We start from the raw sequence: 27,583 nt of genomic DNA, 5'->3' as shown, positions 1-27,583 counted from the left end.
TTATTGTATGATGAATGGCTACACAACAGTTTTTCTTTCTTCTGTTAATGTTACATTTTTCTATCAAAAGTAATTTATTTGGGCACTGGGTTCAACAGATGTTTTATTATTAATCAATTCAGATGATTAGTGAAAGACAAAAGTACCATTGGCTAGTCACTTTTTCAGTCTTCCTTGATTGTTTTCTGTTCTGCAAGCAGTCCAGCTTGCCTCTGCTGCCCACTGCCTGTGTCAGATCTGCTGCCTTGACCTCTTGGTGTGATTCTGTAGAGAAACACAGATTTTATGGTCAAATTTATTAAGTTTGCCTGATAATAGAGAGCTAGTGGCATTTGGAAAGAGATCCCACTAGGGGAGAGAAATGTTTGGTGTATAACTACTGCAAAGTGGTAAACTATTTATTTATTTATCTCTTAGTAGTGATTGTCACTGCTATCATTTGACATTGAAAAACACCAAATTCCCTGGCTGTGTAACATTGTTCTGCACAGGGCCTGATGGAGATGGTTGGTGCAGTTCAAATATCTTAAAACACTCTTCCAGGAATTCTTTTATCTGTATGTTCTGTGGGGCTTTTTTTTCTACAGGATAAAGTAGTTCATGCCTTCTCATTTTATATTGTGTTGTTACACAAGCAGTTGGCTAGCATTCCAAAAGTGCAGAGTGTGTGTTTCTGTGTGTAATCTCCATACTCTAGCTAATCTTACTGTGTTTTTATTGGAATTACTGTGATTCTTCAGAAAACTGAAATGGTTAGATCTCCTTTAATGGTGTCTGCATTGTGTATGGTTTGTGAGTTCTTTAAATAGTTCCACGTTGCTGTTCCTCTGAATTCTGCTTAACTGAAATGTGTGACATGGACATTTGTGCAGACTGCATGACTGCAGTTTGCTGATTCATACAGGGCAAAATTGATAAGTCTGGAATATTTTTCTACTTCCATTCTCTATATTTAGTAGTTTATAAATTTTTAATTGTAATTTTATTTAGGGTCTTCCTCCCCTCTTCTGCCTTGCCTTGACCCATATGTGAACTGGAATTATTTGACATCTATCTGGAAAGACAGTGAGAGAATTTAAAAGAATAATCTTATTTTTCATGGCCATTCAGCTGAAAAGATATTGGATTGAATGATAATGAGCTGAAATATGTGTAAAATTTGCTTGCATTTTTCCTTCCTGTCTTTATTTATTTTCTTTTTATTCAAATAGTTTGTTTTTTTTCTGAGACTTCTGGTTCTGTTTCTTCTTTACATCTCCTCTTATTTTCTGCTTTGTCTTTTCTGTTTCATTTAGGTTTAAGGACATGTTGAGCTTAAGGAGAGGCTGGAGAGCAGCCCCTCTGCATGCCTCCCTCTGTTCTGACTTGGAATAGGGTCACAAGGCAGAAAAGTTGATTTAGAAAAGGTTATGAAGAAATCCATAGTACTTACTCAAGTAACTCTCCCTAATACCCTAGAGATAAGGATATCCTAAATATCCTAGAGATAAGAAAGATCATGGAAACACATGGGCATAAGCATAACAGATTTTGTTGTAGAAATAGCTCAAGTTAGCTTGTATCTGTAAATCTGAATATTGTATTTCCTGCGTGTGAAAAATTAGTTAGAATGAGAATTAATTTTTTTAAACATGTGCTTTGTGGACGTGTGGTATCTTAAGGCTGGTATGCCCCATGTGTAAGGTACAGTGGTGATTCCACCATCCCATTTAGCACTGTGATGGCTGAACGTGAGGGTCAATCACCTTTTAGACAAGAGATGTTTCAGAAGATAGGAGGCTTTTATGTAAACTTAGTTATAGAGAGGGTGGAGTGAGCAATTTATCAAACACCCTGGTACATGCCATCAGAGCAGGGCAAAGAACGAAAATCCAAATGCTCAACTTTGAGTTCTGCTATCTGTTTATTACTCTGGGTTAGAGGTCTACTTTTTTTGAAAGGACACTTGATGCTTCAGTGTGTCACTGTGCTTCCTCATTCTTTAGGGTTGGAAACACATCCAGTTAAAAATAGTAATTAAAAAATGCTCCTTATGTAGAATGGATGTTGTACTGGTCTTTAGTATCTGCAGCAGTGGGATGGACAGATGATTGGTTAAAGTCCATTTGCTGTAGTCATCTTACACAAGAAGTGATTGAGTTTAAATGATAGTAATGTGCCCTTTTACATAGAAATGTAAGGCATGCTGACAAAGGATTTATCCCAGCACAAGCTCATATTTCTTTGTGTAACAGTGGAGAACTTTCCATTCCTTTTTTTTTTTTTTTAAAGATGTTTTGTTGAGCCAAAACAGCATAGGAGATGTAAGCTAAATATGGACACAGAGGGGGAGAGCAAGGGGGGTTTAAATGTGAAGTGGAAAAATTATTAGATTCTTATGCCTGTGGGTTTGGGTTTTTTTAAGGTGCTTGTTTCTTGTTCTTAGCTTAGAACAGGCCTTAGACAAAATTGCTGAGCTTCCAAAACTGCTTCTAGATTGTTAATTATGTATTTGTTGTGTTTGGTAGTTATGTAATTGACAAACCACCATACTTGATGGTCTCCAGTGTTGCATCTGTGCAATAATTTCAAATAGTAGCATCCTTAAGCTTCTGGAAGTTACTAAACCATATTTGTGGCAATTTCTTGGGAAGAGAGATGATAATTTTGTTAGATGTCATATGAGCCATTCTGAAAGCTTCCCTTATGTTAATGGACTGCAGTGCAAATCTTGCCATGTCAGAGTGGCAAGAGCTTCATGAAAATCTCTGAAACAGTTCTGTGTTAGCTATGGACATACAAATAGAGATAGGAGTTTTGGACTGGATGTTAACTTGAATGCAAATAAAAAAGAAATAACTAAAATACTAAATGAATTTCAGCTAAGCATTCATAAACTGCATATCTGCACTGTTTATTTTCATAGACATCCTGTGACAGCAACCTTTCCTTAAAATCACAGGTGTCACATGGTTCTCCATTGAACAGGCTACTGCCCAACCTTTCTGCTTGCTTAGCTCTGTGTGTCTGCCAAGTCGTGTTTCATGTGTTCTGAGTCTTCAGCTTTGCCTTCACCTCTGTTAGTGTAAACACCACAGGAGTTTGAGAAGCTTCTGTTTATCTCTCGAATAAGAACTTCCTAGCTTGCTTTTTGTTTGTTTGGGGAGAAGGAGAGAACAAGATTTTCTTTCTTCTCTCTACAATTTATCTTAGAAGTTGAGACAGCAAATAAAAATTTTAAATAATTTAGGCATGGCTTGTTGTCTTTGTGTCTCCAAAGGACCAATTGCAGAAATAACTGAGATGCTCTTTTGCTTGTGCAGGTGTTGAGTGGACTTGGACTATGCACAGTCATGTCAAAACAATTTCTACCTTCAGAATATGCACCTTTTCTGCATCTGTGGTGAAAATACTCCTGCAGTTATTCCTTGTGGGTGCAGAAATGAAACTGTGTTTGATGTTGCAATTTGTGACTTTGTTGCATTTGTTTCCTCAGAAAAATGCATTTGTTGCAGTTTGTGACTTTGTTGCATTTGGTTCCTCATAGCAAAATGTTACTGGGGCATCTGGGTGTTTAAATCATTCAAATGGCAGCTGTGTTCCACATACATACCTTGTGTCCCAGGAATCGTGGTGTTAAACACTGAGAGAGAGACTACATGCTTTGCTTTTTCCTCTCTAAAGATTAAATCCCTTCAGTTAGCTGCAAGTTTAATATGTTAATATGGTTTTTCACAGTTAATGTTGCAGTTTACATAGCATAACTAAAACTACAGCACTAATTTTACTTCTTAATTTAAATTAAAATGTTAGCCCTATATATCTAGTTTTTAACATGCCTAATTACCCCAAAAATAAGCTCTGACATTTTTAGGGAAATGATTGAAGATGCTCTAGTAAATTCCATAATAATGCTTATATGTTAACCTTGTAGTTTTTTCCCCTAACTACTTCAGTGTTTAAATTGAGTAAAACTTAGGATGCCAAGGCAGAAAAATAAATGTGCAACAGTAGGATTTCACGTTTGTTGTGCACCAAGTCCTAATCAGGTTAAGATTGTGGATGCATTCCAGATCAAATTAGGGGTCAGCAGCCAATGCTAATTGGCATTGATGCTGCTGAAATTGTGTAACTGAGTATTGTGCTGATTGTGTTTTGTGCCACCCCTCCACTCCCCCCTTTTATTTGTCAACTTAAAATTTACTAAATGTTCAAAGGTTAGTTCTGTTATTTCCTCTGTGCCCTTCTTCTTTGACTTGCAGGTTCTGGTCTGTGCTAAAGACAGAAAACTAGGTAGTTCAACATATGAAAAGTAGAAGGAAATTTAAAAAAATTCAAATAGAGTGCCTGTAGATATTAATTTTTTCTAATAAATACAGAACACTTAAAGATTTGCTGATCAGTGGGGAAGTGGACTGCTATGCCTTTTTTTTTCCTGTCAACTGCTAGAAAAGAGCTGCTTCAGCACAGCTTCTTGTCATTTGACTGAAACATTTTGTGGGAACCTTGTCACACTTGGCTGGTGGAGATGTGTATGGGTGTGCTGGTCCATTGCCCTTCTCTGCTGATGATACTCCCATGATTGCCAACTACTGTATTTGATGGCTTATTTTGATAATAAATTTTTGGTCTTGTGAGAGAGAGGAGGGAGCAAATCTTAAAGGGACATTATCATGCTAATTAGTAAACCTTAATTACTGTGTTGTCCGTTGTCAGCTCTATCAAGTTTTGATATATTTCAAATTATTATTCCAGTGGGAAAGACAAAATATCTCTCCTACAGGGAAAGGATGCAGGCTTTTCTTGGCTTTCTGCAGAATTCTAGTAGTTGTAATTTTATTGCTATTTCTATGAACTGCTGGAGCATTCTGCTTTAGTAATGTGTGCTGACTTTGGATAGATTGAAATTATTGTCTCTTTGTCTTTCTGAATGCAGACTCTATCAGCTCTAAAGCTTTCTGATATATATAAGGTTGCTATGAGTAAATTCTGCGTGCTTATGTACATGTGTCACATCTATAGAAAATGAAAAGGGCTTTTATTAGCATTTCCTTTTTTATTGCAGGGGAATGTTTAAGTTGGCATTTTCTTGGTTTTAATAGTTTAAATGAAACAGATAAAACTGATTAGGGAGTAAAATTATTAAAATATCTTATGAAAATCTTCTCAATTTGCCAGTTGGATAGCTGGCAGATAAGGCAAAAACCATGAGGGTTTTCCCTCCAAGTATGAAACCCTTGCTGCTCACTGATAAGAAATAATTATGGTGTAATCATCTTAACTTGCAAATCTGAACATAATTGCAAGTACAGGGGTGTTAGGTCTGGGTGTGTATTTTGTTCAGAACAGTTTTTTCATGTGCTGAAGGAGTCACATGTGGACCGTGCACGTTGGTTTTGGCTTCTTCTTGGCGGTGTGGATTTTTCTTCAAGTTTTTATTTGCCTTCATACCGGATCAGCCCTACTTTTTGAGAAGTTACTCCATGTTCTCTCTGCAGGTCCACTGTGCATTTCAATGACCTCAGTATTTCTAAACCTTCTGTCTAAGTTGCCCTTGAAAGACTGTTTTGTGGAGCATGCTCTATGAAAGATGAGTGTATTACTTACACCAAAAATGTGTAATCTAGCAATTTCAGGTGCCTGCTGCTTGAACTTTGGTAAGTGCTGCTAATCCCTATCAGCACAATTGCATAGGGAAACAGAACAGGCTTTTAATTAAACTCAGGCTTTGATTAAAAATTTTTGATTGTGTTTGAAGAGAATGAACTGAATTTGCTCTATGCCAGAATAACTAATAAAAAAGTAGAAGGTCAGAACTCTTTCCCCGATGGGCAGTACCTGTTAAAGGTTAGAGAAACGGTTTATGTTTAGTATAGTTCATGTGGGTGAATTTCCATTTGAAGTAGATGTAATAATTGCTCAAAGATGATTAATGTTGCAAAAAGTAATAGTATAACCCCTAACAAGTTTGCATATAAGGCCATCTCTGGACTTCTACCAAGGGTAAATTTATTCCAGAAACTTGAGGAAAGGAAAAGCTCTGTTTTACCAACTGCTTTTGAAGGTGGTTTGTGTTGTTGGTTTTTTTTTTCTTTTTTTTTTTTTTTTTTTAGCTGGAAAACTGTTCAGTATTACAAACAAAAACCCAGAGTATCTCTGTGTACGAATGAGGTTATGTAAAAGTGCCTGAAGATTAGAACATTGAGTCCTCAGTGAGGTTTTTTGGAGCACAAGAAAATATGCTTGAAAACCTAGAACACTGTAAAATTAACCATCTCTACATAAATTCCACTCCCCTGTCTTCACAAAAAAACTTGGGGAAGCTTAGCTGTAAAGCTTGCTGCATGGATTTTCAGTGCTGCCTGTCAAATCTGTAATGTTTCATAATCTTGAAAGACTCAAATTTTCTGAATATACATTGGGACAGTATTTGACAAAAACTTTTAATTTTGTTCAGGTTATAAATAGAAAATATGTATGAAAATAGTACTGTGCATTAAGATCCTGCTCTTGTTTCTGCAGTGTTGAGGGGAGGAGGAATAAAGGCTGTGTATTCCAACTGGAGTAATCAAGCACCTGTGGAAGGCTGTTTTCTTTCTGTCTCTGTTTCGTTTTGTTGTGGTTTTACACTACTTTATTTTTTATACTGGTCTATAGCTTAGATAAATGAAAAATATTGTGGAAAATCTTGCCTAATATGGTGCATGAACGATTGGGTTGATGTAAGTTGTTTCTTCTGTATTTATGTCATGTTCCTAAAGATATTAATATATGAAGTTTTGCTCTAGAAAAAGGATTGTTTAAATTTCAGATTAGAAAATCCACAAAAACCATCCCAACACCCTCCCCAAGTACCCCCACATATGTTAGTAACTTAGTGTCCTCACTATTTAAAAATACATGAAAAATGAACAATTTCACAGTAAAATATTCATTAGTCCTTTCTGATGACCGGTTGGTTTGCATTCTGTCGTAATGTTGGTCTAAGAGTAGAAGAATAATGACTGTAAACAATATGCATTGTGTTTAACTATTCAGCAGTGAAGATTAATTATTAAACTCATAGCAAGACAAAGGGGGTACCTGGTGTAGTTGTTGCACTAATTTACATTTACTACTGTTTTAATTCTCTCACAGTTATTTCACTGAGAAGCAGCTTATGCTTCCAAGTAATAGGCCACAGAGTGCCAATTATAGTAAGCTGAGTTTCAGAGCTTCATGAGAGCTTCTAATAAGGTGATGTAAAAGTGTTACACTTTCTTTATGGACACAGTTTCTTTGCCTGTTTTCCGTGAAGGAGAGTCCAAAAAGGCTGCGTAATTTCCTGCTCTGGAGGAATCCTAGTGAAGTTAATAGGAGGGCTGGTCATAAGCATCAATTTTTGTAGTACAATCACCTTAATCAGTTGGGTCAAATATCTTAATCATTGATGTTCACACAGCTCTTAATGGATTGCATTATATAGAATTAACATGGTCAGGTACATGTTTTATTTCTTATGTGTGGAAATTCTGACTTGTACGGTCTGTCTAATCTCAATATAAAATTAACAGTGGTTTTCTCTGTTTGGTGAGATTGTTCTTTGCAGTTCTTAAAACCTCTCTCTAACTTTCAGAAAACTAGTGTGAGACTGAAAATGACTGACTGAAATCATGCTGTGATGGATGACATGGGAGAAGACAAGTTGCTTCCTCTGCAGTGACACTTGGAAGTAATAAAGGCAGTTACAGTTTCAACTGTGAATGTTGAAGCAGATCTTAGATTTCAGAATGCTTGATGCTTCTGTGCTTCACCTCTGAATAGTGAATATCCTCTGTATGTGACTGAAGGCCTTGTTGTAAGTGTGTAGGGTTCAACTCGCTCATATATTCCATTAGGTCAAGCAGAAGAGATCTGGGCTGTTCTGAAATTGTGTCATCTTGATGAGTAGTGGTGTGATCAGTGATGTTTCATTTAACTACATTTGTTAAGTTTGCTTTTTAAAGTCTGGGAAATTGTAATGGAAAGGTAAGACCAGCATATCAATCAGAATTAATTTTATCCTTGAAAACCATGCATCTTCATGTGAATGAAGCATCTGAGTCAGATATGAAATTTATGGCATCGTGCAATAAAACAATGTCCTAATTCTTATGGATCTTTATTTTAACTCTGCCATTTTGAAAGTTTATTTGGAACTTTGTATTCTTACCGCATCATTTTTAAAAGTCAGCAAGATGACATAATTTTAGCTATAACTGAGGTAAATTCAGATAAATTTGGAGATTACACTCATTTAAGAATTTGTGAATGTGTAAGTAAGTGTATGGATGGGGGGAAATTTGTCACTTCAGCTTAATCTATTTACACTCCTCTTCCTGGGGGTGGAGGCTTTACCATCTGGAAGTTGGAAAGATTAGAATAAGGGATTTCATTACTTTCAGCAGAGGAGCCTCTGGGTTAGATCTCTTTGAGAATAGGTTAGAAAAAAGGAGGTTAGGTAAATTAATTAATGAATATGTAACCTAAATTCCATTTTGTGGAAATTACAGTTGGTAGGGAATACTGCAATGAGAAATATATACTGGTATTGGAATTTAGATATGGTCTGGAATTGACTTCAACTTTTTGATGGATATTTTTATAATATAACAGACATTTATTTTTCTCAAGTGACGATTTTACAGCTTAAAAGTGGGAAGCTGCTTAAAATATTCAGCTGGTATTTCTAGAACATTTCTGCATGAATTTCTTTCCTTTACAGACCAGATAGTGATCTTAGCATAATGTTTGCAGTCTTATTCCAAGTGCATACTGGGGAGGTTTTAGTAGTGTGTCTTTTTGTTGATTTGTTTTGGTTTGGGTTTGAATTTTGTTGTGGTTTTGTTCCCACAGAAATTCTGTTTCGAGATTTCTCTTAGCCTGTGTCTATTCATTTTTAGTAGTTAGCACTGAGTGCCTTAAAAAGACCACCTTAACAGTGATTTTGCAAGTGTTAGTTGGCTGAGGCTTTTTTTTCAGGCTCCTTCTTTTACTATGCATTTTGCATCTTTACTTCTCTAGATTTAATTTACTTCATGAACCAAAACCATGAAGGAGAAGGTGTTTGGGAGGGGTAGGGTTACACGGAAAGTAATTTGCATGGAAATGTTTTTGTAAGTAAAGAGGTTAATGCAGACAAACTAGCATAGGAAGAGTTACTGCATATGAACTGATGCAAAGGGAGGACAAACCTGTATTGTCTGGCGTAGGATGGGTTATCACCAGGATCCTGACAAGAGAATGTTTTAGGTTTTGTGTAGGATGACTATGTGAAGTTGTTTCTAAGGAAACTGGTGCTGAGAGAACAAGGTAACTTTTCTGTGGCTAACCTACGTGTGTGTGTATATATATATTTTAAAGTGCGTCAGGTCCTTATAATAGATTAATTAATGTGTGTTTTGTGGTATTTAAGGCTGCAGGATAATGTCTTTATTATTATTGTTTCCAAAATCCTGTAAGTAATGTAGAGGAGTGTTTTCTTTGAATACAGAAGATAAATTTCCTGTTCCACATTCTTGATTATCTCAACTCTTTTCTGCTTTATTTGCTGCATGAACTCCTAGGAGAGGGATTTAGCTCTGAGTATACAACTGTGTTTAATTCAGGTTCTGCTTATTTGCCTCTATGAGGCACTTAAATTTTTCTCTGTAGAGTAACCTGACTTCTGTAGCTTTCTACAACTACTCTGTGTAATACTATGAAAACATCAGCCTTAAAGTTGTTTTTTAAACTGTTATATAGTGTCTGTTTTCAGTGTTGTATTTTCATTCCCACTGCCCTAATTGTTTACCTTCAGCAATTTTGTATCTATAAAGTAGTTTCACTGTAGGAATGGTAAAAAGACAGAAGGTTGGCAGCTGAGCTTTGAGGTGCTTGAAAAGGAAAAGAAGATAATTTAGAGCTTAAAATGACTTAGAGGAAGCTTTTTGGAACAGATGGGCTGTACCTTTTCTTTACCCCTTTTTTGGCAGCTGCTGAAATTGATGTGACCTTTTTGATAAGAAATGGATCTTACCGTGCAAGTATGGTACCATGAAAGTTTACAAGACTATTATCAATCATCTTTGACTTCTCTGTGGTAAGGCTTTCTCCCATTGTTTTCACATACCTTTCTGTGTTGCTGGTATCCAAAAAGACAGCTTTTTAGCCTGGTTTTTACTAGTGAGTCAGAGTGGGCAGGGAAGTAATGTCTTATCCAAGTTGTTTTGCATGACTAAGGCTTGTCTAATAAGGCTGGCAACCTAAATCCCACATAAAGAATACATCAGCATTTATATTTTAAAGTTGGAATGCATGCCTGTCTGCTGATGCTTGCAATTAAATTACCTAAAATCTAGAGTTGGAAGAGTGCCCTTTCTATTAAGGAGAAGGCTTGAACTGACAATTTAAAATAATAACTGTCCCGAGGAGGTTTTGCTTCTTTCTGTCTTTGTCAGTTTTTACCTTGTTTCTCTGTACTCTGGAGCTGTATGGCCAAGAGAATTTTGGCAGAATGTTTGAACCTGTTTCAAATGAAGTTCTAGTTGTAGCTCTGATTTGTTGAGGACAATAGTTTTTAAATGTATTATTTTATGTTCTTATCAAAATGACAATTTAAGTAAGTGTCTCCTAAATAGGATTCTGGTAAAATAATATGTTTATGTATATGGATCCAGGGAAATCACAAAGGTATTTGTACTGTATTTATCAAAAGAGATGTATATTACAATGCATATACTTTTAAGTACAAGAAGCCATCCACCGAAATTGAACATTTCCAAGGCTGGTTTTATTTTTTCTTGGGATTAGATTAGCGTGAGAGTCAGACCCTTTGCTAGTGTGGAAACAGACCATACTGTGGCTATTTACTATCTTCTGGTATATAACTTCAGAGTAGCTGGATGAAGCTATATATACACCTATATACTGAGTGGTTAAGCAAGGAGTGGCTTTTAAGAGAATTTTTTTTGTAAAGCATGTCAATGAAGTGCTAGTTGACAGCATTGAGTTTTCTTCTTTACTCTTCTTGTTCTACCACAGAAGTAACTATGTGAAACAGGTATTACAGTGTTTACCTACAATAGCTTCTTATTGTCCTCATGATATTTTATGGTAACTTACAGTGTGGGAAGCAGTACACTGTTAACAGTCTAAGATTTCTATCTTGGTGCATTCAAACATTTTATTTTTTATTACTCTGTTACAAGAAAAAGTCCATTCTACCTTCTCAGCCACTTAATTCCATGAGCTTCTAAAACAAGGAGCTCTTTATTTCCTCTGTTTTTAAAAAATTATTCTCATATCCAGGTTAGAAGTTATTTTTCACAATCCTTGTCTTCAACTGCTTCTTAAACATTTTTCTACCTTATACATATTTCTTTTGTTTGCAACAAATGTTGGCCAGTATTTCAAATAAGAGCATATTACCAGTTTTGTCCGCTCTACTTTCATGTTTACAGATTTACTTTAAATGACTTTGTGTGATCAAGCATCTTGATTTATTGCCTGGCTGCTGATGCATTCCTGAACAGATGTTTTCATTGCATCATCAAATATATTATCTAGTCTTTTTCCATTTAGTCTTTTACACCTCTGCATTCAGGAATAGCTCATCACGAGAAGTTCAAATTGTGCTTTTGTTATCTGCATTTATCAGCATGTTGCCTGGTTTTCTTCCTCCAGAGTTTCCCAGTCTCGTTAGTGTGGGTGTGTGGTGGGGAAGCTTCTTTCCTGTGTACTTCTGACCACCTCATCCTATGTTGTCTTCTATCTATTCTGCTTTCCAGGGTCTTAATCATGTTTAACACTGGTGCTCTTCTTACAGAGCTATGAACTTGCCGAATCAAAGAAACTGAAATTGTGTTTAGTTCAGAGTAAGGGTGCATTCTTGATGCTTTCCACAATATTTTTCTTACAGAGGCAGCATGGAAAAATCTTTCTTCAAATATATTTCTTTCTGTGCTCAGTAATCAATTATAGATATGAGAGGAGTGTAGCTTGGAAGAACGAGCTATAATTGCTAATAGTTTTCTGTTTTTTTGGACTTGTCACTCCATAATATTCTCTTACACAAATGGCACTGTGAAGACATCATGTAGCATGATGTTTTATTCTTTTGGCTGACACAGTTCAGGTGTTAAATGCAAATTATTCTTCTCATGGCCTTTAAGGTAAAAATACATAATATTTTCATTCATTGTGCAACTAGTATGAAAATTGTGTTGTATGCATTTTGCTGTCTAGTATAAAATGGCCAAGAACTGGACTCCTTTTGAAGTGCATGTCCTATAATGTAATCTCTCCCATGTATGTCTAAACCACTGTAAACTACTGGCCTCTTTAAAACAAACATACAGACAAAAACCCTGAATAAAATACAAACCATCAACAAAAACCCCTCTGCATACTTGAATAATGATATCTTCTTAAATATCATCAGTTATGAATGTCTAATCAGTGGCATTTTTTTTCTTTCTAATCTCCACTGTTATAGTTGATAGTGCAGTAAGTGGTAGTGGCTCAGATTACCTGGGTAATCATTTTGCTGTTGCAGATTGATTTTGGTTAGTCTTGGTTTAAATGCAGACTGGTAAATAATAATGTATTCAGTATGTGTTTCTTCTAAATTTAAGTGGAAAACAAGCTCTCTGATGAGCACAGTTGTCCCTCTTTTATTTCTTTTATTTTAGTCAAAAATTCTTCAGGAGTTACTTGAGTTTTCCAAGTTTCATTATTCCACTAGTATATTGTTGGAATAAACTTTTTTCAAACTTTTGTATTTTCAAAGGCAAAAATATTGAGAATGGTGAGTTCACCATCCCCATGTGGAGGAATTTAAAAACCCATGTAGATGTGACACTGAAGGATGTGGTATATTGGTGGAGTTGGCAGTGCTGTTTTGCACAGTGGCTGGACTCGATGGTCTTAAAGGTCATTTCCAGTCAAGATGATTCTATGATTCCATGATTTGTGTGCATAGCATGATCAAGGAGAGTGCTCTGACTTGGTAAAGTTCTGTTTCTTAAGTGTAATTGACAGATGCACAGTGCAAGACTGTGACTTCCTTCAGAACAGAGTATTACAGCTTTAATTTTAAGTATAAAGATTCCAGGTCTAATTTAACAGCCTTATGTGTCATACTCTGCTCGTTTATGCCGAATGAGTAAGTTTAGGAGAAAACACTCAAACTGTCATTTCAGGTGCTTTTATGGGGAAGATTTTTGGTAATTGATTTTTTGTATTTGATTTTAACATTGAGTGACTGCATTCCTAACTCTAACTTCTCCTGTTCCATGCTTTAGTATGAATTCAAACTTGATTACTTGTTTAGTATTTAAGAAATCTTCATCAGACCATGTGTAAAAATATTTTGGTATGTTTTATTATTACTGTTACTAATAACTAAATTTTTGATTAGTTTTTTATGGTTCCTATATACTATAAGAACCTTTGAATCATAGTAGAAAAAATAATAATGTTTTTAAAATAAACATGAGACATCTCTTATATTCCCTGTATTTTGTTTGCTTTGGGAGAGATGTGAACACTCTGGAAATGAAATTCAATACTCTTGGTTCAGGCTACTTCAGCCTTGAATAAATATGCACAGGGTTTAATGTATTGAACCAGTTTACTTTAGGGACACACCCACACAGTGTTGGATATATTTATATTTTCCCCCCAAAGGTATAGCAAGCCAAGGAGTGAGTGTAAGCATGAGGTGTGCTTTCCATATGGCCGTTTGCAAATCCTGGAGTCATCTGAGTGTGAGCAGGGGCAGTCCCACAGCTGCTGTGCTCCTGTGCCTCTGGAGCAGTGCCCGCTGCAGCCCAGCCTGGCCGGAGCAGGATGGGGCAGCGAGCTGAGGGGCTCACCCTGCTTTTCCTCACTGCTCCTTGCAGGGTCACTGCAGCTTGTGTGCTGGCACTCCATCAGCTGCCTATCTTGTACAAGTCCTTAAAAATATCTTTAATATTCAGGCAAATAATTTGAAAGGCAGAGACAATTTGTCCTAAAACTGAACTGGCAGTGACTGTAACCAGACCAGATGTAGAGTGCTTCTGCATTGATACAGCAGTTGTGGTTCTCAAGCTGATTTACACTGAAAGAAGTTCCCAAATAGGGAAGCTTGAAGCTCAATGCATGGCAAAACCACTAATATAGCTAGAGTTTGCTCCTATGTGTGTTGTTTTCCTCAGGCTCACTATGAAGGGATTCTTCAGCAAAAGGTGAACTTTAGTTTAATGCCTGATTTTCACAGCACTGAAATTTTGGCTCTGTAAGGAATATGTACCTAAGAAATTATAGTATGGGAGAGTGTTTAATATAATCAATTTAAGAATTGCATGTTCTCCAAAGTCAGGGTATGAATTCAGTTCACATTTTATGAAATTATTACTTTCTTCTTTCGTCTTACGCTGTTCTTTGTAAGTACTTTGCCTCACTAATACAGAAGGATTTTCTACATAAGTGGCAAAAATCTTTTATTTGGATGAAGGCAATTCCTCCCTTCCTCCTGCTAAAATACTGAGGTTTTTTTGTTTTTTTTTTTTTTGAATGGCAAATTGCTTTATTGCAGAAGGATTCTTGTGGGCTTTGGAAGATTTGGTAAACTTCAATTTATAAGGCCAAAAAATGCTTGTTTTACTTTACTATATTTTTTCCAGATTTTGTGATCATGATATGGATTTTTTATCTTTTAGAAAACAGGGCAGTACTTGAAGGCTTGACAAATGCATCCCAGGTTGAAAAATTTCTGCATTCCTTCTCCTCTTCCTCCTTTAGAAAACTGACTTCTTTAAAGAGGTAAAGTTGAATGTTGCAGGTTTTTTTTCCAGGCAGACTGAACTAGAACTCAGATTCTTCTGTAGCTTGTGTTATGATGTTTTAAATTAAATTAAATACATGTATCAGTCTGACATGGCATCAGAATGTCTTTGTAAACTTTTGTTTGCAGAGATCCAATTAGTTCTGTTATTTTACAGAATTATTTTTCAGTGCTTCTGCTGAAATAAGTCATTCAAGTGTTACTTGAATTTAATGTTATTTCTGAATTTGTTGTATTTTAGGATGTTTAAACATGCTTTAGAAATCTGAAGCAGTTCCGTGCCCACAAGAGAGTTGGTATTCTCTTAATGACGTCCTGCCAAGGGCCATTGAAAAAATGATACATTAACTCAAAAAACGTGTTGGGAGGCCTTTTATCTTATTTCACTTCACTTTTCATTTAACAAATACTGATTGTTCTTAAATACAAATAAGTTACAAAATAAATACAAAAACAATTTCTGAGAAGAGAATTGATGATTCCAGTCATCTAGTCTGGCTATTAAAAGGTCACTTATTGTAGGACTTCCATGATATAATTTGTATGTGAAACATATAAATTTTACTTGTTGAACCTAAGTAATTTTCAAAACACAGCTGAAAGACAACTGGCCTGAAGCACTGAATCCTTCTTTTTTCTCCTTCCCCATTCATTTGCAGCATTTTAGACTAAACAAAGAAAACAGTTAAAGTACTGTTAAACAATGGGACTGATTGTCCAAAATGCAACTTTTTATTGTTTTGTATTATATAATCTTATTGGAAAGGTATTAACAGCTTTTCATTGGGTAGGATTGTAAAAAACTAAATTTTCCTACCATAACTAATATTTAACTTCTTTTTTTTCTTCTAAAGGTAAGAGAGAAGCAAAAGAAGTAAGAAAATGCTGGGATCAGAACGAGGTGTGGTGGAAGAATGGCTGTCAGAATTCAAGGTGAACTGGGAAGATTAATGATATCTAAACCATTGGCTCAATTCCACCAAACATAGTAGTGGTGTTTTTTAATATCAAATTATGAACATTTTAAATATCTATTATTTGATCTTTCAGTTTCTTATAATTCCTGAAGCATCCAAAGGTCTGTGTAATTGAGTTGGCTGGTACATAATACGTAATGCATAATTCTAATAATAGTTTATTTTTATTGTTTGTTATTGTAGAGCAGAACACAGCAATAGCAATGTGGTCTTTTAAATGTGTGTTTTGTGTAGGTCAAGCTGTTAGAATTTAACTAACAGCTGGATAATGCTGCCCAAATTTGCAATTGAGGAACTTTTAAATTTAAAAATAATTAGTATATATTTATTTGGACTTAAAAAAAAAAAGAAAGGAAAATACTTTACTTTTTCCCCACCATGAGCAGCATAAGATTGTTTCATCATGAAGAATTTGAAGTATTTTTAAGCTATTTTGCATGTTGATAAATATGCTGAGTGAAATACAAGATAATGCATAAACAAGAAAACGGGATTTCATGACTGATAAGAAATTAGTCTATTATTTAAATTAAGAATTAGTAGTTCCTCAGTCATTGATGAGAGTAAGTCATCATGTGCTGTTGTTGGAAATTTGCTTAAGTTCCAAGGGTGCAAAATCCACAAACATGGTTGCTCAGGGAAGACTGAGGCATTCCATGCTCATTCTATACTCTTGACACCTCTTAAATAAGTTGAGTTGATTTGATAAAGTCTTCAAAAAGATCCTGTTAAATACAGGCTATCAAGAAAGAGATTCCTCATACCAAACTAAAGCAAATGATTTGTGGAAGATGAATCTAAACTGTTTTTGGATTTAAGCCTGAAAATGGTTAAGTGCTCCCAAATGCTGTTTGTATGGAGAAGGACTTGTACTCAACAGTTAGGTTAGAAGTCTGAAAATTTACTGAACTACTGAACTTCAGGACTTTTCTTGGCTGTTGAGATGAGACTTCATTTGTGGTTTTTTTATATTTTTATTTGTTTGTTTGTTGTTTGTTTGGGTTTTTTTGGTTTTTTTTTTCTTTAGGCATTACCTGAATCACAAATTTCCAGCTATGCAGCTACATTGCACCGAAAAAAACCACTGGTACCAGCTCTTTATAAGGTCATTCAAGACCCAAACAATGAGGTAGGAGACTTTAAAGAACTAATTTTATTCTCATTCCTGGATCTTTCACCTCTACAACTGAAACTGGAGAAACTAAAGCAGAGGAAGATTGATTCTTTTTTTCCATGCGTATCATCCCTCTGTTTAGTCTCTTGTTTTTTACAGTTACTTTAATGCCTTTCTAGTAAGACACAATCTTATCTGCTTCCAAAAATAATGTTTATGCTATCTGCTAGGTTCTCCTTGACACAGCTGACTGTTGTGGTTTTTTTGGCATGGGTTGGTTTTGGTGATTTGGTTTGGGGTTTTTTTATTTGGGGGGTTTCAAGCTTGGCTTTTTTTAGTTTTTTTTTTTTTTTCCCCAGTTCCCAGAAACCACCTTTCAGTCATAGCTGAGACAAAGTAAGCCTTATAATGAAACTCAAAAAGACTGATGTACTTCTTGTGTGGTGGCGTGTTGCAGTGGAAGATGGAACCTTTTTTTTAAATGCCATTAAGATAACAAGATCTTCTCGTGCTTATACTAGTATCACTTCTGTGTAATTTGGTTTATACTGCTGTAAACAAGAGCAGAACCAGGGCCCCAAAATGTAAATAGACACAATGCAAACTTAGCTTACCCTTGTACATAATTTATTTTGCAAGTGACATTAAACTGAGCTTTGCAACCCATTGGCTTCTGTGAGGAGCATTTCTGGGCAAGTGTGTGAAAAATAACTTCTGAATAAATTGTGCAAGCATACCATCCTCTGACATGTCAACTACTGTAGATAAAATGCTTACAAATACTTGGTGTATCATCTGTGACTTCTCATATATTTATAAATTAAATGGGTAGTGTACACAGCAAGGAAGTTCTTTATTTTCCCAAGTACAGCTCAGCTGTTTTAGAAAGCTGAATGCTTGATTGAGCTTCAAGGAGATTGCATAATGCTCATGCAATTTAAAAAAAAGGCTTCATAGCTGTCAGCTTCATTTCAGTATTATAAATAACCTGCATAGTGACCTTTTTCTTTGTACTGAAAAGCTGCTGTTATTCTCTCTTCAACCTGAAGCCACCATTGCTGCTGTCTATGTATTTGTGTAGACTCCTGAAAATGTGAAAGGTTCTCATTGTTTTGAGAATAAGCATTTGATTTATTTTATTTAAAGAGCAAAGAACCAGATTTGCAAATCTTTTTAGGGTGATCTTATGTTACTGCTCACTGGTGCTTGTCAAATACTACTCTTTGGAACAGCTGTTGCAGTTTCAGCCTGATTCTGCTACCACATGTAAGATAAACAATCCTAGACACAAAGATGTCCAGCTTCAGGTTCTACTTGTTAAGGCAGGATGTATTTCCTTGTTGTACTTCTTCCAAAGTTATTTGCTTGTGAGGAATATAACCAAAGTGAATTCATTACTTTACATAGTTCTGTAGTAATATTTGTCTCTAACTAAGAAGGCTTTTTAAATATGCTTTATAGGGCGTTATTTGTTAGAAGGGTAATTCATGGCTTATGAAGATTAGGTACATGTGGTAGACTATTATAAAAGTACAGTTTCTGGGTTCTTAAACTTGATGGACAAGTAATTCTTTAGTGCAATTTAGTCATAAAGTTGACTGATTTTTAAAACTTCTAGGAAGTGGCAAACTGTTTAGGGCAAACACAATTTTTTCTAGAATCACATCATTCTATCTTGATAAGACCAGGATTATTAATTTAACATGGAATCAGCATATTTAGGAACCAAACAACCAAGCTGTTTCTCTCTTTTGCAGGTGTCTACTGTTTGTGAGCTATTAAATGAAGGCAAGCATATTGATAAGTTAAATACAGTTGTTGCTATTTGCCTTTGAGGAAGTGCCCTGATGCTTTTAAATGTAAAGATAAAGATGACTGGAGTAGAAATTTGCTAAAAGTGTAGAGAGTGATATTGCTCATAAACAACTTTAACTGAATAATACATTGATTTTTGTGTAGTATTGGAATTCACAAGGAAAGTGCTTTTGAAGTTCTGTTTTTCAGATAGTTTTATAATTTTTAGGGTTGGTTTATGGCTGTAGACAATACTCTATGGATGTCAAGTTACTGCACTACTGAAATTCAAATATTGAATATTCATGGAGTACTAATTAGGTTTAACTCAGGGCAGCTGTGAAACAGAGTGAGATCACCTTTGCAATGCCAAGCAAGCCCAGACCCAGTACTCTTGAAATAAATGGTTTCCACCATTATGTTATAGTTAAGTTTAAAGTAAGCACATGTTATTTTCTACAATTTAATTCTTCAAAAAGGCAAGTATTTCCAATATTTGTCATTCATTTTCTAAAACATTATATTTAACTTAGGTTATGACTCTTAGGATTTGGAAAACTTGTAAAATAAGCCAAAGGAAGGCTATTCATCATCTTCCTTAAAGCATGACTGGTTTGCATCTCTGTGAGGTATAAAATGAAGAGTGAAAATTAGATCATTGATGCTTGCTGCATGTTTAAGCCAGTAAAAATGTCTTTTTTTAATGCTTATTGCTACTTATGCTAATAGGAAAGATCTTGTAATTATAATTATTTTGTTTGTCAGGAAAAAGAGAGGATTGTAAGAGATATTTTACTTTGGATTTTTTTTCCGACTTCTGTGCTACTCAGTTTGCTTTAACTTTGGACTGAAAGATCTTAGGGATTAAAAAATGTGTGCCAGTTCATGTATACACCCATTACTGATGACAAAAGCTCAATTTCCTCTGTTTATCCACTGTCTTCTCAGTATGTGTATTTTCAGAGAATTACTTGGAAGAGGCTGACTCTTTGGAAAGCCAGATAACTAGGATGTAAGGAGAACATTTGTTCTTTCTCAGAGTGTCAAATTTTGTGTTTCCAGATGGGAGGCTATCATACTGTACTTTGATAGGAAAATCCTGGGTAGTTGTGCTTTTGAAAATACTGGTGTTGTAGCATCTTTGTGATGGCAGCTTTTTCTTGTGGAAAAAGCTTACAGCTTTTCTTACAACTCTGAACACCCCAGAAGTGCTATAGTAGTCACAGGTTTTTACCTAAGTAATTGCAGTTGTTAAACATTTTCCACAACAAATATGACAACTACTAAAAATAAGGAGAATTTGAATGCTTGCAGCACCACTGACTAGATATTGCTTGTATCTTTCTAGGGAGAAGGTTTCCCTAGGCTTAAAAGACTAATTTTATAAAATTTTCATTTGAATGTAGGTAGAATAAACTTAGTAACTGCTCTGGTTGAGTGTCATCTGACTTAGCTAAAATAAATTTTTCTTTTCCACTCTTTCTAATGGGACTTGGATTAGCCTGGCTGATTTCAAATAGGAAACAGCTTTAGGCTGCTGTCATCTCTAATCTAATACGAGTACTATTTATAGCATTGCCATTGTATATATCTGGTTTCAGATAATATTTTTAGCTTTTCTTGCACTTGTCATCTCACTGCAGAGAGACTTGCATGTTTTGTTTTCAGAGGGTTTTTTTTCTTCTTTCTCTTCTCCTCTTAATCATATTTTGTTTTAAAGAAAAATCTACACATTTATTTAGTGATGTCCAAATTACTTAGTAACCTGTTTTTAAATGTGAACATCTGAAATATGTTAGGCCTTTCATAAAGCAAGGATACAGTTCTATTTCTGAGGATTAGAACATTTGCTGTAACAGTTGGTTCTAATAATTATTGTCACTTTTAGATAGGAGTTTCTACTAAGTAAATAATGATTAAGAAAGTATATACTTATGCCTCTTTTGAACATAAAGTGCTATACATGTATGAAATACTGAAATAAATATACTACCAGAAGCTGTACCATTTTTTCCTTTGACTGATTCTAATAGAAGCTTTACAGACTTCTAATTTCATTTAGATCCCAAGCCAAAACTTAAGTGGTTGGTTATTTTATATCTTTCTATCTATCTGTCTTTCTATACATGCATATAAATATGGATGTCTATGCATATAGATAGATTTGTATGACTTGTAAAAATCCATTTGTTCTGAATGACTGGGCTTCTCTCATTCTGTATCAACATTGTCAATGCCATCTTTCTTCACTCTCCTTGTAGAGTCTCTCTTCGCTTCTGTTGTAAATGCTGGCTTCTAGCTTAGAGTAAGAAGTCTGTCAATCAGAACCTTGTTACACAAGGTACTTACACCAGAGTCTTGTTTAAGAAGAGATTTCTCTGACAGCTGAGTTTTATTTTATGTAAATGTCATGTTATGGCTTACGTAATCACTGGTTAAATATGGTGTGCTACATTGACCAGAATATTGTGTCTTGGAAATGAAACTGTTTCCTGGGTGATGCTCTCTTAATAGATAATAATGTCAAATTTATGTTTTATGTTTGTATTATACCAGTGTAAAATATCTAAGTGTAAATATAGGTATGTGAAATTTTACATTTGTAGAGCTTTATGGCATTGCACATTTATCGAACATTCCAGCTATTCACTTGCAGAAATGTTGGTCCCTCTGCTGTTAGCAAGGGACTCCTAAGTTTTTTAAGAGGATGGATGGTTCACAATAAACCACAGAAATATATCTTTGTGCAGCATAGCAAAAGTGTGACTCTCAATTCTGCAGGAAGTTTGTCATACTGTGATTATGACGAATAGACAAATTAATGAAAAAAGAATGCATCAAAGTCCATGAAATATGGTGCTAATGCTCTGAAAGTCCCAGGTGCATATGCCTGGGAGTGAAAGGAGGGTCATATATGCCTTATCTAATCTGTATGTCTGTATGCCTAAGAGAGCTGCATGAAGCATGTACTGTTAGAAAGAGGACTTGAGATTCTGGCCTCTATTTTCTGACTCTGTAGCTCTTCTATACGGATATGGATGCCTTAGGTTATATGTATGCCTCTGTCTTTTTGGGCAGTGAATCCCATAAATACTTATGTCAGATCATCACATTTGGTACAACACATTATTAGATAGTAGTCACAAACATTACAAAAGTTTGTCATGGGAATTTAAGAATTTTTTAGATTTTTTTCCCCTCAAGTTTTGATTTTAGTAATAAAAACTTGATTAGTCATAGGAAAGAATGAGACTGTTCAGTATGGTTCTTCCTGCTTTTTTTCCTGTTCCCTCACAGTTCCATGGATGAGTCTTAGGTATTGGTTTAGCATTATAGGCTCTTAAAATGGCAGGTTTACCTCATGCTTTTATCACACTGACTGGATAGGGGCCTTTATTTTCATTCTTGTAGTGAAACCTGAACTGCAACTCAAAATGAAAAGATCAGTTTGCATTGTAATGAACACACTTAGTTACTGGTTTTGAGACTCAAAAGGTGTAGGTAAGAAATTAATTCATGTTTCTGTTAATGGACTTGTCATTAGCAGCTGATCTTTAACCTTTGTGCTTTCATAGACCTTACAACTGCACAAAAGTTTGACAGTGCACAGAGTTCAAACCATGCGTCTGTCACATGCCTTAAATTAGTACCTGTACAGAAAATAAATCTTGTACTGACAGCCCTAGGGAAGAATCTTATCAAAGCACACATGATAGTGGCTGTAGTGGCCACATGTCCAAACACTGCATACCAGTGTCCCTCATGTCTGTCCTTATGGATCTCCTTAAACAGAATGCGGATACCAGTGTGATTCATTCACTCAATTGCCAGCAGGAAATGCAATTTGTACTGACTGCAGTGGCTATATGATATAGCCCCTTGATTTGTTTCACTCTCCCTTATTAGAGAAGCCTACCAGTAAGTGATTAGCTTTTTTGCCTTTCCACAGCTCCTGGAGCCTGTTTGCCACCAGCTCTTTGAACTTTATCGGAGTTCTGAAGTTCGGCTCAAGAGATTCACGCTGCAGTTTCTGCCAGAGCTGATCTGGGTTTATCTGCGTCTCACTGCCAGCAGGGATAGGCAGAGCAATGGCTGCATTGAGGCATTGCTGCTTGGCATTTACAACCTGGTAAGTGAGCTGAGTGGCAATGGCTGAGGAGAGCTTTGATCTGAAGTTTTGCATCACTGACCTCTAGGAATAAAGTAAATTATTAGAACAACATATTTAAAATTAAAATACACTTAAAGGAAAGTGTATTTAATACAGGGAAAAGCATAATGTAGCGAAGGTTTAGTAAAGATGTGTTTGCAAAAATATATTTTTTAAAATTATCTTTTTTGGAGAAAATATTTGCACTGCAAAGGATCATCTCATGGACTTTCTCACACTTTTATATACTTCTGTTTGTAAGGAAATTAGGAAGGCCTTCTTAATGTTGCAAAATAAGACTTCTTATGATTGTCAGGCTCATGTACTTAGTCAGTCTTGATGTGTCAGTTCCCCTGCCCTCCCATGTACTCTGAACATGTCTTTTTTTAAGGGGGTAGTTTGATGGTGAAGCCATTCTGCATGTGAGCACTCAGATACATGCATGTGTCCATTTGAGTCAGATAATTGTCTTGAGGGGAACTGTGGTTTTAAGAATAAGTAACTGTAAATTATTAAATTTGGCTATTGGATGTAAAAGCAGTTTTTTACATCCTTACCCTGGCCTGGAAATGTTTTCTGTTTTCATGTTATGAGGCTGATAAATTCAGCAATACTTCCACAAGAGACATTCTCCAGTGGGAATTTCTGTGGTATAAGACCTTAAAACATACTCTACTGAATATCACCCTTCCCTCTAATGTCATTGTAAACCCCTCCTTTCAGTTGTGCATTGTATTTCTACATATAAGACACAGAATAGCCAAACTGTGATTCTTAAAATGTATTCTAGTTATGTGTCTGTAGATCAGCTCCAACAATTGGATGATCTAGTTATTTTAGATTTATTTTTATAGAAAAAAACACTGGAAACTGCTTGGAAATGGATTTTTTGTGCTGTCTATTAGATTGAAGTAGTACATTTGTCTTTCCTCCTCCTAGAATGTTCTGCAGTTCATTTGAAAGTCATGTTGGTGATTCATATTTTTTAAGGACAGTAATTTCTCCATTCTCTCCATATTCAGAAAGAAAGAGACCTCAAAATGAACAGTGGCTTCCACTATTTTTTTTCTTTAATGAAACTGATATTTTTCTGCACATAGACTGAGAGTGAAGTTATTTTCTGAATACTTAAAAGGAGAAAGGGGTAAATAAATCTTCTGTGTTCTGACAAATTCTGTCAGCCATTCTCCTGTTATAATCCTTGAAGCCTGCTACAAGTACTGAGCTGCCCTGGGCTAAACGTTTACATAAACTGGAATGACTGGAGCTTATTGTTTGAAAATTTGCTGTACAAAGTGCAAAGGCAGGATTTTAGACTCCTTTTTGGTGTTGTCTTATGTAATTGCTCCTAGTATATTTTCTTTTAAAACTGCAGGGTTTGCTTATGTAGTAGCCTAGCAACTACAAAATCTGACCAGTTTGAAAGCCTTTGAAGAAAACAGTGTGTGTGTTTCCTCCTGAGGAAACTTTGCCAGTCCCCTTGATTTCACCTTTTCTCTGTGGTGCATTTATTATGAAATACTACCCATTGTCAGCAAGCGACTCATCAGCCCTTCTGTGTCAGTATCTTTAGTCTCACTGATTAAAGAGCCAGTGCTGGGGATTTTTTTAAGTATTGCACACTAATTCTGCAGAGCAGTTTGTGATAGAGGTCTTATCCCACTTGTTAAATATGTATGTTGATATTGTTAATATTCTGCAAATGCACAAAGTCCTTGGGGTGTTAATAGTCTTATCAGATCAGGACATCTAACTTATTTGTTAACTTCCTTCTAAGAGCTGAAAATTATTCCACTCCTGTCTCCTTACTCCTGTTTGAGTTCTGATTTTGTTTTTAATGCAGGAAATTGCTGACAAAGATGGAAATAACAAAGTTTTGTCTTTCACCATCCCTTCATTATCTAAACCCTCAATATATCATGAGGTAAGAGAGGTACTATGGTAAATTAAAATTTGATCTATTAGAGGAATGGAAACTGGATCCATTTGATGCCACAGGCCATTTTAGAGGCATCTTCTTGTAGTAAGTTTTGAATGTCTGTAGCTTGCAGCTGGTGTAATAGAATGCTATAGAATTTGTAGAAGAACAGGTATATAAATGTTCAAAAATCTTTGTTGACTGCCCGTTTTTAATAGAGTTAGTTATGTTGTAGTTGTAACTGCTTTTTTTTGCCTCTTACATGTTAGCATAAAAGCAGTTTTCCTTCTAACTCTTCCTTAGTTCAGTTAGAACTTGCAGCTGTGTGTTTCTTTCACTAATGTTTCTGTGTGATTAGGACAAACTGTACATGGATATGTAAGAATAAAAGTTGAAAATTGCTCTCACCTGCTGTATTACTTCTAAGTGTGTACACTTTATAACAATGAAAGTAGGTAATGTTTTTAGATCCACTGTATTCTAGAGTAATCTCCATTTTTACAGATCACAAGATAAGTGTGTCTTTTGCCTTAGGTAGTTGGGAGCTTTAATGCTTTTGGGGAATTTTTACTTAAAACTTAACTTCTCCCCCTTCCTTCCTTCTCCCACCACCTACTTGTAGCCCTCTACCATTGGATCCATGGCTTTAACTGAAGGAGCATTAAGTCAGCATGATCTTATCAGAGTAGTTTACAGTGATCTTCATCCTCAAAGAGAAACCTTCACAGCACAGAACAGGTAGGTGGATGTACTCTTAATATTAAAGGTGCTTCACTAGGGAGACAAGTCCTGAAACAAAACAAAACTATTTTGTGATCAGTCCTTTCTCAGCAGTAAGTGCTCAGCAATAAATCTAGAGAACAGCCTTAGTAGTCATGAGTATAATTCTCTTTTTCTTTGTTCCATCCTTGTATGTTCTTCTGCTAGTTAATTTTGAAGAATAACTTCTCTGTCATTTCTGTGTCTGCAAGGAATATCTTTCGTTTTATGGCTGTCTATTCAATTTTTCCTGGAAGTGTAACAAAATTCAGCTTTTGATCAGGGGCTGTGAGTCTTTTTTCTACTGGAAAAAGGGAATGGAGCTAAGTGGATAGACAGAACAGGAGTGAGAGAAATTGCCCTGCTCTTTAATGACTGTTAGCTTTACCTGTGTCTAAAGACAGCACTGGGAAAACTGATAAAATAATTTTGAATGCATTGCAGACATTTCCACTTCTAGAACTGTCCAAATATTATGCCATATCTCATTTCCTTCATAGTTCCTGCATATGCTAAGGGCTTTCAGGATTTTCAGAAGAATAAATTTTAGTGTTTATAGTGAACCTTTCATAGCCTGTTTCAAGTTAGTGAATCATAATGAAAGAGGATTAAAGGATTTGTGTGTTTACTTCTGACACCCCTTCCTGTAGGGTGCTTTTTGAGCCTGAATTGTAGATTTCTTGTGTTTAATTTCAGTGAAATATTAAGAATATAAACAATGTAAGATTTTGCTCTTCTCTCTTCAGGTTTGAGGTGCTGAGCTTTCTTATGCTGTGTTACAATTCAGCTATTGTCTACATGCCTGCTTCTTCTTACCAGTCACTTTGTATGATGGGTTCCAGGTGAGACACTTGCCTTTGAAGTAGTCTTCAGGGTCATGTAGATTTTAAAATATTCATCCAGTAAAGAAAAGTGCTTTCTGATGGGGATAGATTGGTTCTTGGTATGCTTCCATCATTTTCACTTGAGTTGTGGCTATGCTAAATTTGCCAAATATGTTTAATTTTCTTGTATCTGAAAATTAGATCTGTTCTTTGAGTAGAGAAGCAAGACAACATTTTATATGCAGGAGATTTCTGTTGTTTTGGAGACAGTGCCACAGTTGCTATGTATCAGTGGCCATGTGTTACTTCTATGATGAAGATTCAGATAGGAAACTGATGCAATAAGGATATAATAAATTATCCTGGTTTTAATGTAGGCAGTATATGGGAAGACAGATCCTTTTTTCAAGAGTCAGAAATATTTCTTACAAGGCAGCTGAGAGCAGTTATCAAGACTATAATATGTGTGTTATCTGACTTTAGGTATAAGGTGACTTGTCATTATTCTTTAGATGGGAGGTGACATACTTCTCTTCTGTACCACTGAAATATTTCCTATAGAGAAAATTAGTTTCGGTTACTGAGTTTTAGGGAGAATCTCCTGGCTGGTAGTGGAGAACATCTTGTTCTTTAGAAGCTGGTTATGATTTGAGGAAAACAGGTGGAGGAATTATTGGCTACATGGGAGTAACACTGGACTTTCAGTGAGCTGCATATCAAGGCACTGCTACAAAACTGCAGCATAAGAATGTTCTGTGTTTATTTTAAAAAATAAATTTGAAACTAACTAAAATCTCTGTGATATAAAGACATTTGTATTCTTTGTGGAGTTAATACTTTCCTGTAATGGTGTTGTTTTTAGGCTGTGTGTGAGTGGATTTCCACGGCAGCATGAGAAACGCTGGAAAGAGCACTGTGGTAGAGTGGTGTTAGACCCTGACTTCATGGTGCAGCTGCTCACAGGTGTCTATTACGCCATGTAAGTGGACAGAGTTTTCTTACTTGAAGAGAAAGGTCTGCTTTTACATGAATTAAAATATAAATGCCACTTGGTTTATAATTGAAAAAAATATTTAGATTCATAGCACAAGTTTGTAATCAATTAGTATATTTCCCATTACTTGCTTATTCAGCCAACAGATAATTTGAAAATATTTTTGTCAGCACTGAATTAGGTGATGAAGGGCCAGCAGTAGGTGCTGAAGAGAGTTAGGCTTCTGGTTTCAGTTTTTTCCATCTTG

The 27,583-nt window shown here is 35.6% G+C and overlaps 1 protein-coding gene across 2 annotated transcripts in view; it reads left to right on the top strand.

The window, feature by feature from the left end:
* HYCC2 (hyccin PI4KA lipid kinase complex subunit 2) overlaps window positions 1-27,583 on the top strand; it is a 49,878-nt gene that overhangs the window by 3,762 nt on the left and 18,533 nt on the right. For both annotated transcript variants that reach the window (XM_066553071.1, XM_066553073.1), the window contains exons 2-9: window positions 14,682-14,784; window positions 15,661-15,739; window positions 16,811-16,912; window positions 22,641-22,820; window positions 24,685-24,765; window positions 25,382-25,497; window positions 26,265-26,360; window positions 27,205-27,321. In XM_066553071.1, coding sequence (XP_066409168.1) covers window positions 15,689-15,739; window positions 16,811-16,912; window positions 22,641-22,820; window positions 24,685-24,765; window positions 25,382-25,497; window positions 26,265-26,360; window positions 27,205-27,321 — 743 coding nt within the window. In that variant the 5' untranslated portion in view covers window positions 14,682-14,784; window positions 15,661-15,688. The remainder of the gene's footprint in view (window positions 1-14,681; window positions 14,785-15,660; window positions 15,740-16,810; window positions 16,913-22,640; window positions 22,821-24,684; window positions 24,766-25,381; window positions 25,498-26,264; window positions 26,361-27,204; window positions 27,322-27,583) is intronic.

The sequence above is a fragment of the Molothrus aeneus genome, chromosome 7, assembly GCF_037042795.1.
Source record: "Molothrus aeneus isolate 106 chromosome 7, BPBGC_Maene_1.0, whole genome shotgun sequence".
Taxonomy (NCBI): domain Eukaryota; kingdom Metazoa; phylum Chordata; class Aves; order Passeriformes; family Icteridae; genus Molothrus; species Molothrus aeneus.
The sequence above is the reverse complement of the archived record's forward strand: the minus strand, read 5'-3'. Positions and strand labels throughout refer to the sequence as shown.